This window comes from Amblyomma americanum, chromosome 7 (assembly GCF_052857255.1).
Source record: "Amblyomma americanum isolate KBUSLIRL-KWMA chromosome 7, ASM5285725v1, whole genome shotgun sequence".
Classification (NCBI taxonomy): domain Eukaryota; kingdom Metazoa; phylum Arthropoda; class Arachnida; order Ixodida; family Ixodidae; genus Amblyomma; species Amblyomma americanum.
In genome coordinates, this window is record NC_135503.1 from 39,623,996 (window position 1) to 39,636,931 (window position 12,936).

The window sequence follows — 12,936 nt, forward strand, 5'->3', positions numbered from 1 at the left end:
ATAAACTTCATGTGCAGTGATTGCTTTGGAATATGTATTGCGCAAATTAGGTCTTGGTGGCTGGTGCAGGGTTGAATGAATTTTTCTTCTCCATATTTCAGAGCGGCACTGCGAGAAGTCGAAGACGACGACTCTGCCTTTTTGCCGGATGCAGCCGTGCAGAGTGCCACGTCTACCGCAACTACCTCAGTCGCAGCGCCGTCATCCATACGGGCACAGGTCTTTCCTCCTCGGTCACGAGCCGCCATCCACCGGCGAGCCACGGTTAGTGGTGCGTCGCCAACGGTCACGAAGGCTCCCGTCAGTCTGCAGGACCTGGTAGCCGGTGGGATCCCTGGCCTCTTTGGCGGCAGTTCGAAGAAGAAGGACACTGTGTTCCGTTCGGTCTCCCATGATCCCGGTTGTCACGGTGCTGGTGGAAAGTTAACGGTGGCGGACGATGCGGCTGTTGATGATGGGAAGGAGCCCGACAGCAAAGCGGCCGAAAAGTCAGACAAGAAGTTGGAGTCGCAAGCGATGAACATGCCCACAAAGGATTCACCTGTGCTGTCCAAAGGCAGGACGGCTTCAGATTCGGCGGTGGTTCCTCTGGTTGGGAGGTCCTTTGGAATGGCGGGCACACTTTCGTCACGCCTCAGAGAAGCCAGAGGTTTGACAACAGGCGGTGAGTTAGCCCACACCATTTGAATGCATATGATGCCGATGTGAATTTTGTAGTGAGAAAACTAAATGGAATGTTGTTTTTAGTGTTGTGCACAGCATCTGTATTACTGTATGTATGGGAAGTTGTGTGAGGCAAGCTTGAAGGCCTTGGCAGACAGGAGGATTGGTTTATGTTATATATGGGCTTAATGTCCCAAAGCGACTCAGGCTATGAGAGATGCCGTGTGAAGGGCTCCTGAAATTTCGACCACCTGGGGTTCTTGAACGTGCACTGATATTGCACAGTACACGGGCCTCTAGAATTTCGCCTCCATCGAAATTCGACTGCCGCGGCCGGGATCGAACTCGCGTCTTTCGGGCCAGCAGCCAAGCGCCATAACCACTCAGCCACCGCGGCGGCTAAGCAGACAGGAAGAACTTGATGTATACCATGTTTACTTATCTATGGACATACTTGCATAACGAACATTTGTGCTGCTTACATTGTCAAAATGCAAATTTTGCTAATACTAGTGTCGTAACAGATCTCGCCTTACAATGATCAGTGCTCTGCTGAAAGATGTATATAGGAAAAAATGAACACTTCAGTGAAGGCCACTATCTCATGGGTCACCAATTGCTTCCTCTGTAGAAGTTGCACTTAAGTGCAGGATAGAAAAGGGTCAGATAATGCAGTTGAAGGCAAGCAAGATGGGGTTTGAATTATCTTTGGCCTAGCCAGATAGCATCCTTATGCTTCATTCCATACATAGCAGTTGAAGCTGCAGAGGCTGTGGAAGTAGTGCACCCTCAAAACCATACAGGTAACTTATATCATTTGTTCTTCTCAAAGTGTCGGTGAGTGCTTTGAAGAAAACAAAGAGCTGTATAAAAGGAAGTGCTAGCATTGGGAATCACAGTTGAAGCTGTGAGGCACTTGGTGTTCGGGCTCTCTGGCTGTAATTTTCACTGAGTGTCAGCTACTTTTTAGGTGCAGATGGAATCTGAATGATTAGCCTTACCAGCTGTGTGTCATACCGCCATATGTCATTCTTGCTTCTCGAAGTCTTAATGAGTAGCAAGGCGAAAATGTGGAAGGAAGTAAAACGAAGTGCAATATAGGTTGCCAGCCACAGCACTTTAAGCTTGTCGCAATGAAATATGTCGTTGTTCATTTTGGTTGAACGGTGAACTACTTTTTCGGTGCAAACTTAGCCTGCACGAAGAAGCACGTTAGCTTTGGCGGCATTGGCTGCTATGTATGAAACGGAGTATAGTATGTTGGCGCATGTGTCTGTGATTCCTATTTCAGTTACCGATTTACCTGATTTTAACGTGAAACTTTCCTCGTGAAGTTGAGCCTCAAAACTTTATGCATATCACAACAGGATACAATACCGAAACCACGCTAAAAACCACCCTATCCTTATTGCCATCACAAATTGGCAGTTAAGCCTTTTTGCATTGGTAATCTCCATTTCGTTAGATCAGGTTGGGCCTGACTAGGTACTTCACCGGGTTCTTCCTCGCCATAATTCATAGCCATCTTATGGCATGTCCTTGCTCTGTTTTAAAAGCGGAATGGAATGCCACTTTAGGCTTCTGCAAAAGTTTCGCGTTTCTGTTTTCACTGTCATGAAAACTGTGTTAAGGATCTTAACATGTTCACTGCAGCAGCATAATCCCTGTACGTTGTGGCCCACCAGTGGCGATGCCAGCTTCTTGGAACTGCTAGCAGACGGCAGTAGCAACCTGGCATGTGTGCTTTTTGCGGGGTCCTTGAAAAATCTGAGCTGTCCCGTGGCTTCCTCACGAGACTCAGTATTCGTGCCATGTAGCTGGTATACACTATGTGACCCATGGGTGACCCTTGATGCAGTGAATGTGTTTAATTTTATGTCCGCTCTTGAAAGTACACTGAATGAGTGCTCCATCTTGCGATGGCTTCCACAAGAGAAAGAAGGTTGTGTTCTGTTCCACAAGGTGTCACCTGTGGACATGCATCTGTTTGCAGCTTTTCTTCCTGTAACTTTATCTGATTGTTTGCTCCTGCTTGAGAAGTTTCCTCTGCTTTGTGTTCTTGCTATGTTCCGCTTGTTGCTATTGAATGTAATGAGCACAGTAGGTTATCAGTGGCGAAAATACACAACTGGTGGTCTGTTAAGAGTTTTGTAGTGTAGTTGAAGGCAGCAAAGACTTGAATGGAGTCATAAAGTCGGGAAGGTTTCTTTAGGGTAGTGCGGCTGCATCTTGTTCAATAAGTGAAACCCACTTGGAGAGGCATTTTTTTTGCAGCGGACATGACTGGGCAGGTGATGGTAGAGTTGTTGTTGCTCCATGCCGTACCTTTGCTTTATCTCTGGTTTGTGAAATGTTGAGCGTCACGTTGATTGATTGGTCGGTGAGATTGGCCTTCGTCGCTTTTTTTCAGAATCGGCAAAACAGTCTAGTGGGCCTCCTGCAATATCCGGCGGAAGCCGGGTTCCTGCCGACATCCGTCCAGAAGTGGGGAGCCAGTCACCGCGGGAACGGAGGCTGTTTGGACCCAGCACTGGCAAGCGCTCACCCATGGTCACTCTCAAGGTTCCGAAAATAGAGGTTCGTGTAGTTATAAATTTTGTGGGGTGGAATTAGAAGAACCAAATGCTTTACTAGTATAAAAAGCAAGCTGAATGTGTTTTTAAAAGTTGAACATCGAGACTCCTGCAATACGATTTTGTGAAGCTTGTGAATAATTTCACAATTTGAAGTTCCACATGACTGAGGTACTGACTGAAGTTCCGCATGCCGGACATGCAAAGCAGAGGTGGTGCAGTATTGTGTTGTCTACTTTAATTTTGGGGTGTTTTTACATTTCTGAATTTTTCATGTTTCACATATGCATACACAAGTTTCTCTCAAGCTTTTCCTGCCGTCAGTAATTGTTGGCTATTTTTCTTATGGGCTCTCTCGTTTTTTTTTACTCTTGAAAATTCTCTGAACTAGGTCCCCCAGTTTCCCGTGATTGTGTAAAAAATTGCAGATTTATTTTTCGCACAATTGTCTGTTAGTAGGCATATTTTCAATTTTTGATACTACTGTTGATATGGACATCGGTAGAACGAACAGAACGATGGAAAAGTTACCACTTTACCTTATTTCCGCGAATATAATGCAAGGAAGGTGTTTGTGACCTCAGGAGAATTTAAAGGAATATTAATGCAATCATAATGCAGTCTCAAACCGTTCAGGCCATTGACCATTGGCGATTCCCCCCCCCCCCTCCAAAAAAAAAAAATAAATGCAGACAGGATGTTAAAATATGGAATCAGTGGATATGTCGACATTATTTAAAAAAGCAACTCTCCACTCCTTTGCCCTTTTTTGCTTTCCCTACTCCACTTAACTGTTTCAATGCCTTCTCTTTCTCAACGACCCATACCGCCTTCTTTCAACATTCGTAGCCACCTTCTTTGCACTCGATTGCTGTGTGCTTTATTTACCCCATAATCATTTAAAAGCTGGCTCCTCCTAGTGGCTTGTAAGCCGAGTGGCAAAGGTCGCTTCAGCTACCTTGAAGAGCTCAGAGAAGAAAATCAGCCTGTATGCATACCATGGTCCCGAATATAATGCGAAATGGATTCTGAAGCTTTCTTTGCTGCCTCCTGCGGAATATTGCAGATTCTTTATTCTTGGTTCGCAGAATTTAAAATTTTCTGCCACAGAAAGTTAGGGGCCTTCTTATGGCGCAATAGTTCTGGACACAAGTTCAGAAGAAGCGATGGTTTGTGACTGTGGAGGATTGGAGGAAAGCTCCCTAAAATTTTTGAATCCTACTCAATTTGCAAACTATAAATTGTGTGAATGCATATTCATTAGTTACCCATTGTCATCAGTAGTTGTATGTAGCAACTTATGGATATAATAGTAGTTGCACTTATGATCAGTAACCTCAAACAGATGCAGGCAAGGTTATCATATGTTTATGGTGTTAAACTTGCCACGGGGACGCAGTGACTATGGCATTCTGCTACTGAGCATGAGAGCGAGAAAGAGAGAAAAAAATGTTTATTTAAGGAACTTTAGTATGGCGCTGTGTTTGTTCCCTTGATGGTTAAAGGGATACTCAGTACAATTTTGTGCAATTATAGTTCTCATTAAAAATTAATTCGTTGGACTTTCTGGGCATTATGACGTTTGTCCGGCAGCAAAAGGCACAATTATTGCCGAGAAAATTGGGTTTAAAAATCTTCCCACCAGTTGATTCAGACTCGTTACGTCCTTACCAAAAAGGACCAGTTGCCACCATTTTGAAGTGAATGGTGGTGTATCGTAGGCTTTGGAATCTTTGCTTAAAAATTTATTGTCAACAAACGCATTTTACTTGCAAGGCGCGTTGCAATGTCAATTGCCACTTGTGCATCTATATTTTAGTTATTTGGTATTCTTGGGGCATCTATAAATGAGGCAAATCACCCAAACATTAAATGAAGCCTGCTGGAGGGGACACAACTTATGCGCTGTCAAGCCTAGCTGGCATTGTTTTTGTGAACAAAGGAACCATCCTCCGAGCCAGAGGGGAGCATACCCATCGGCTGCACGTTGGGCAAAATTCCGAGGCACCACTGTCATCACTGCTGCTATTCTGTGTAAACTGTGGGGACACGGAGGGCCGAGTTGATGTTATATAATGTGACCAGCTTATAATCCCCACCAGTTTGATTTGTTCGGCACTTGTCACTTTAAGCACAAATCAGTGAGATTTTTCACATCTCAGAAGTGTTGACCATAGGTGAAGTAGACAAAAGGCATAAAAAATGTTACCCACTTGAGGCCGACTGGGTTAATATGTGAAATGCTTGAGTGTGGCAGTTTTTTTCACTACTGGTAGTGTTTGGCCCTTCAAAGTATAGCATATGGACTTATTATGATGAAGCAGGCTGGCAAGCATTCACTTGATTGCTTTTGTTATACGTCAGGACTAACCCACGTAAATGTGTCTTCTTTTCTGCTTTCATTCTCTGACCTTCTACTCTCGGCACATTTAAGATTGCTTCGGTGTTTGTAGGAGCCCAGATGCATGCATTTGAAGTAACTTGGTTTTAATGGGATGGCAATGTGTAAGCAGTGCTATTCAAGCCCATAGGAGACAGTGGGTGAAGTGTTTACTTTGTATTGCAGGACTTGAAGCAGAACCACCTTCACAGTAGGTCCAGCAAAGCAAAGGCTCAGGAGCCACCTTCACATGTCCAGGCTAATTCTAGGTAAGTTTTCTTTTAGTCACTATTCTTGATGCCCATAGAATGCCCACTTTATCCATGCAAGCAGTTGTACATGGCCAGATTTGGTTGGTTTGGAAAAATGTGGAGGCAGAGTTTTCGCTGCCAGAAAAACGAAGATTAGACTTGTATCTGGAACAGTGGGCAAAGTCTGCTGGTGGCAGTCAAATCAGAATACTTTGGCTTTCGGCACACTGCCTTCCATGCGCTTCGGAGAGGTTGTCAGACATCACTGTTTTTCGAAAAACATGCCGAAAGCATATTGCCGGGCAGAAAAAATTCTGGTATTACTGTTCCACGCTGTAGTGGGGCAGAAATGGGATGGAAGTGCACATACCTGAAAAAGAAAAAAGGAAACATTGAGTGCAAAGCAGGAGAAATGGAAAGGCTGAGGAATGCTAGGAATTCTAGGCTTCTGGGCAATTTTCAGAGCCACGCTGGTCTTCTCACATTCTAGTGTATGCTTGGTGGCGTTGAAGTGCCATCATTGGCTGCGAAGAATTTTATTAACCCCCTTTGCAGTGCACAGAGCGGTAGTGGGATGCCAAGTGCGAAGGTTGGCTTTGCCGCCAGGGAGTCCCCAAAGAGGCCCCTTGCCCAGGTAGGTGGAATGTCATGCCTGCCTTTTCTCTTTCTCTTCTTTCTCTTTTTTTTCAGACTGAAGAAGAATTGCTCGGAAGTTTCCACACAGTTCTTGGCTGCATGATGATTCTTAGCGCATGGAATCTAGTTTTTGATAATAAGGGAGGCTTTATTTCTTGCAGTTGTGGCATAACTGCGCCGAGAGTTAGACTAAGAGACATTTTGACATTGCCTGCATATGAGAAAATGTGTTTCATTTCTGACGATTCAGTCTGAATAGCAATTTGTGGTGCCTGGCTCAAATTATTGATGCCTTCTCGTAATGGACTTGCTGTCGCCAAATTTCTAAGCACTTAGTTTTATTCACGCTTCTTTGTTGGCCTTGACCTATTCCTATTAATGCACACTAAAGTATCGACCGACTTATTATAAAAGCCGGTGAACTTGGCAGAACCTGTGGTCCTTTGGTCATTTTTTTTTTAATCAAGGTGACCTTATAGCAAGAGACACAGTAATATTGCTATTCACTGCCTGTTTACAGAAGATGTTCAGAGGCCTCATTTGGGAATATAGTTGGGGATAACAGTTATTGGAGAATACCTTTGTAATCTGTGTTTCTCTGATGACATTGCCTTGCTTAGTCACACAGGGGATGGATTGCAAAGCATGATCAGCGACTTAGGCAGGCAGAGTAGAACAGCAGTTTACAATTGGTAGAGAGACTCTGGAAGTGGTAAGATAATGCATCTACTTTGGGCAGGTAGTGACCACAGATACTAGAGTGAAATACCTAGAAGAATAAGAATGGGGTGGAGCGCATTCAGCAGGTTCTCTCAGATCATGAATGGCAGTTTACCAATATCCCTCAAGAAAAAAGTATATAACAGCTGTACCTTATCGGTATTCACCTATAGTTCAGATACATGGTGGCTAATGAAAAGGGTTCAACTTAAATTAAGGACAACGCAGCGAGCTACGGAAAGGAAAATTACAGGTGTAACGTTAAGGGACAGGAAGAGGGCAGAGTGGGTGAGGGAACAAACACAAGTTAATGACATTCTAGTAGAAATCAAGAGAGAAATGGACTTGGACAGGGCATGTAATGTGAAGGCAAGGTAACCGCTGGTCCTTAAAGGTGCACTAAAGAGGAATCTGAACTCGTATTTTTACCGCGGGAACTCTATCTACACATTCCGGGCATTCTTAGAAACTTCGAATTATTGTCCTGTGCGGCCGATTGCCCTAATTAAATAAGATTAAATGTCCCGGCTCCCACCTTTTTTTGAACTCAACGCGGTAGGTAGGCGGAGTCAGCAAACGTGTAGTGTGCCTTTCAGCCAGTCCAGTGGCGGCTTCACTTTCACTTTTATGTTGTTTTTAGGCTTCTGTGAATAAACAGTTGCAGACACAGACAATATAGTCGTAAATTAGGCCCACGGAAATAAAAGTACACATGGACTCGTTGATTTACGTATCACTCGGCCGATGGCAGAGCGGCAAGCCGCCACGGAACTGGCTGATGCGTTGGTTGACTCCTCCTACCTACTGCGTTGAGTTTTAAAAAAAAGGTGGGAGCCGGGACGTTTAATCGGGTTTAATTAGGGCAATCGGGCACATAGGACAATTATTCCAAGTTTCTAAGAATGCCCGAAACATGTAGATAGAGTTCCCACAATAAAAAGACGCGTTCAGATTCTTCTTTAGTGCACCTTTAAGGGTGACGAAGTAGATTCCAAGAAAAGGCAAGCGTAGCAGGGGGCAGCAGAAAGTTAGGTGGGCGGATGAGATTAAGAAGTTTTCAGGGATAGGGTGGCCGCAGCTGGCACATGACAGGATTAATTGGAGGGATATAGGAGAGGCCTTTGTCCTAGTGTGGGCATAGTCAGGTTGATGACGTTGATGATGAAGGGACTGCAAACGCAGGCTGCATACTCATCAGGGGCTCTAGCTAGGACTGAGGCCCTGCCACCTTTGCCCACGAAATGTGGTCGGCCGAAAATAAGCTGCTCGGTTTTCTCTTTGCCCCTTGGCACCTTATACTTCACCTCTGTGCAAACTAGGCACAGCTCTGCTACCCCGCCCCCTTCCCTCTCCCCTTGAAACTTTTTCTAGCTTTTCCAGTGAAATTTGGCAGTTTTTCACCAATGAACCTTAACCTCTTGCTGTTTGTAAGATATGGTTAACCATTAACCACACTGACACCTGCAGCTGAGTGATTTCTTTGACGCAATATTCCTTGCTTCAACGCAGTGCCGGTGGCCTGTGGCTAGCATGCGTAAGTGGCTGTGGCATGTCTCTCTTGATAAATGGCTTAATTAATATACCCTTCATTAAAACCTAATGCCACGTGCAGCTGACAAAACTGTTCCCTCCTCCGAGTGCCTGGTGTGGGCACTTCTTTGGATTCTGAGTTTATTTCACGTTTGGTTTTGTTTGGCTTGTAGTTTTGACAGATGTTTTGCATGCAAAGAGATTGAGTTTTCCATAGAAACTGGTAGAAAGAAGCTAAGAAAAGACAGTAAAGGTATGGTTTCTGGCCTAGCATGGCACGAAGATCCCTGCTTTTAATCACGGAAGTACATTGTGCTTTCTCATGCTGTTTTAGTTAAATTCACTAACTTACCCGATGGACCTTGAAACTTTTTTTGGATGTCCTGCATACTTTTAGGACGTCCATGGCAGTTTCAATGCTCATTGGGTAGCTTGCCTTTTCATTTGAGCAGTCACTGACAAAATGCTTTGTTGACTAGAATTGGACAAGGTGTATAGCCGCTTAAATATTGGTTTATGGGGTTTAACGTCCCAAAGCGACTCAGGCTATGAGGGACGCCATAGTGAAGGGCCCCGGAAATTTTGACTGGGGTTCTTTAACGTGCACTGACATCGCACAGTACACGGACCTCTGTTCGTTTCCATCGAAATTCGACCGCTGTGGCATGGATCGAACCCATGTCTTTCGGGTCAGCAATTGAGCGCCATAACCACTGAGCCACCACGGCGGAGACACTTAATCATTGTTATGGGAATGGTTCTCTTTTTGTTCTCTCTTTGCTGGCTCTTGTATATTCAGATTTTCTGTTAACACTGAACTCAGTCTGTGGTCTTGATATGAGGGCCAGAGAAAAGATAACCGATGGGGTAACGAACTGGATTCTACGAGAAGGCAAGCGTAGCAAGGGTAGGCAGAGAGTCAGGTGAGCAGATGAGATTCGGAAGTTTGCGGGGTTAAGGTAGCTGTAGCTGGCACAAGATGGGGTTAATTGAAGAGATTTGGGAGAGGCCTTTGTCTTGCGATAGATGTAGCCTTACTGCTGGTGATGATGAAGAAGAAAATGAGAAGCTAAAGCTATGGGGCTAGCCTTCATAGGGAAGTGCACATAGCATTATTCCAGTATTGTGGAATTAATTGGCTCTGAACTGTTTATGTGCATTGTAATTCTGCACACACTCGTTTTCTTGTTCAGCCTGAAGATTCTGTAGATATGTGCCTAAAATGGGCTAAAAAATGGACACCATGTAAAATAGGCGTTGTGAATTTTTTTCTTTTTGAACTATTTTCCCGTTTCCCCTTTTGTGCACAACAAAAGTGAGATACTGCCTGAAAATGAGTAAGTGGTAAAATGGTTCAGTTTGTGGTACTAATATAGCATGGTGTCAGCAATTACTGTATTCTTGAGTTAACATTGAAGAGAAGAACACAAGCAGAGCTGGCCTATCTGTCTTCTGGAGGGATGCTCCATTCATCTTCAGTTCTCACTGGTATATCAGCAATATAGGTACTAGACCTGGTGACATTAATGCTTCTCTTAATCCTCGCATAATTTCTTCAGGTGAACTTAAATTGACTTGCTTTTAAAATTCCCTCACTATTCATGCTTCACGTACGTTCTTGTTGCTTGGGGGTGCTGTAACATTCAGCGCTTTGTGTCCTGCAAGCATGTTTTCGTGTTTGCTGGCAGTGTGCAGATGTTTTTCTAGTTTCTGATGCACAGTTATTTCAGCTGTCAGGCTTTTTTAAAGCCGAGAAATGGGAACGTTCAACCAACGTAAGGTTTGCACAAGTTTGGTACTGATGTGGTCTGGGCGTGTAATGTGGAGAATAACCATTTATTAGTTAGGGTAAAGGAGTGGATTCCAAGTGAAGGTAAAATAAAGGTCTAGTGGGTAGATGAGATTAGGAAGTTTATGGAAATAGCGTGGCTGCAGTTGGTGCAGATTAAGGTTAATTACGCTTGTTGGGCATTCGTCGAGGAGTAATTACTCGCCTTTTTCACTCTCTGTGGAGTACATGAGCTGTCTATTGGTATTGAAAGGCAGTCTTGCAGTAACATGTACATGATGAGGCATAAGCACCAGCTCTAAAAGACAAGGACGGAAAATGAACTGACCACCGTGAGTGCTGCAAATGTCACAACCATGTTGAGAAGAGTGTCAGAAGGATGTGCACACATACCAGGAGGAGGAACAAAGCCATGTGTACTAAAAAGATTATCGCATGGTGCAGACAGCTGGGCTAGTTGGCTGCTCTGAACACAGTGAGACTGGGTACCAGTGCTAAATCATCTAGACAGGAAGCAGGCCGGACGCCGTGAATACTGGTCTAACCGCATTCAAAGCAATCAGCTAGCCCAACTGTATGTACTTTGTAGCAGCATATCTTTTCTCGTTGTCATGTGAGAACTTCCTTAATTTTTCGAAAAGAATTTAAGGTGAGCTGAGGTGTGAAAAAGACATCCGGGTACGGACTTTAAGGCTACAGGCTTTAGTGCATTTCTTTTCATCGTTTATACTGAATCGAGAAGTACAGTGCTTTGATTCGATTTATATAAAAAATTGAAGTTGCGGAATTGGGTGACATGGGTAACGCACACACATACACATGTAGAGTAATATGCGTGTGGTAGTGAGGGTAATGCATGTTATTCGTGTAGTTGTCTTTGTTGCTGTGTGCTGCTTTTTACCGCTATGTTGGTAGCACAGAAATGTGCCTAGCTAGAAACATGTAGAGAAGCCTTTATTTTTTTTCTGTATTTTTTTTGTAGATAAACGTGGCTGCCATTCTGGAACCAAGTCACTTTGATGATGCTACTTTTTTTTTTTCATTTGTCACAGTGTCCGTGGCTCAAGATTGTGATAAGTGAGGTTGGTTGTTAATGGGCGCTTCATGTCAGTGTGTTGTCTAGCAACATGTTCGCCTTGTTGTCTTTTGTTTTGCCTAGTTTTCTGGAAAGTAGGGAGTCGATAAATCATTTTTGTCCTAGTGAACATGTCGTTAATGTTGTCACGTCTGGGAGGCAGCAGTTAGCCATGTTTTTCACTGGCTCCTGCACTCTCTTTTGTTTTTGTTTTTTGTGGCATGCGTGCATGTATTGTGCCATGCTGTCATGTTGTGCAGTGCATTTTTGTTTCTTTTTTGTTTGTTCTGTTTGTTTGTTTTGTTGTGCCTGTCAGTTTTCCTGTGGACGCCTGTGTCTTCCTCGCTGCTGCTCTCTTCCTCTTTTTGGTCGCTGTGTTTGTGTTTTGTTTCTACATAGACTTTTTCTTTTTTTGCTCCTTTTTTTTTACACTTGCTATTACAGCCTCCAGCCACGAACACAAAGACACAATGTTCAGAGAGACTAGGTGAGTGTGTTGACAATCGACATGCCCCATCGGCTTCTGCCATTTTTTCCTCTCATCTGTTTTTTCTCCTCGTGTCCTGGCGTTTGCTTCGGCGTGGCCAGTTTTTACACGGGGTTATTGAGATCTTTTTTCCTGGGTAAAGAGGCTCTTCTTGTTGGGAGGTATTATTTCATGACATGTTCGTGGGCACAACGTGAGTCAGCAGCGAGCAGGTGTCTGATCTACTGTGCTGTTTCCTGTGTTTATGTTGTGAGAGTGTGGTTTAACTGTACGTTTTTGTCTGTGCTTGTATAAAGTGTATATGTGTAGATTAGTTTGTTCACCTATCAAAAGCCACAGGTAATGAATCACAGATGCTAGTGCAGTCTTACAGCACAAGTTCAGAGGTTTCTGAAAACATTGTGCAGCGTAACAACATGTGAATGTGTGTGTGTGTGTCCATATGTAGTAGTAGCTTATGCGGTGATATGTGATTAGGGAATGGACACATCTGAGCTAAATGGCAAGTTTTACTGAATGAAGGCCAGGCTTGCATTTTCTCATAGTAATGGAGGGCAAATCGTAAAGCATGCCTGTATGGTCTAATGCCACTATTTATGAAAAAAGCTTTCAGAAATGCCTAAGACTACACTGATCTGTTTGTTTGTATGTATTCATGTGTCCCATTTGAGCAAGAACTACGCTTCACTCAAGGATAGCTTTAAGAGCTAAAAAGGGCTTATGTTAACTTGTTGCTTCATTGCTTGATTCTGAAAAAACACTGTGTGGTCAGAATGCAATAAAGGGACAAAGAGAGTGTGTGTATGTGTTGCATCCTGCCAGTACTCGCCCA

The 12,936-nt window shown here is 43.9% G+C and overlaps 1 protein-coding gene across 2 annotated transcripts in view; it reads left to right on the top strand.

The window, feature by feature from the left end:
* Positions 1-12,936, top strand: part of cnk (connector enhancer of ksr) — a 37,763-nt gene that overhangs the window by 10,122 nt on the left and 14,705 nt on the right. For both annotated transcript variants that reach the window (XR_013307275.1, XM_077631932.1), the window contains exons 9-13: positions 102-664; positions 3,074-3,240; positions 5,803-5,885; positions 6,423-6,501; positions 12,062-12,104. Coding sequence is in view for 1 of the 2 variants with exons in the window: in XM_077631932.1 (XP_077488058.1) it covers positions 102-664; positions 3,074-3,240; positions 5,803-5,885; positions 6,423-6,501; positions 12,062-12,104 (935 nt within the window). In the remaining variant the exon portion in view is untranslated. The remainder of the gene's footprint in view (positions 1-101; positions 665-3,073; positions 3,241-5,802; positions 5,886-6,422; positions 6,502-12,061; positions 12,105-12,936) is intronic.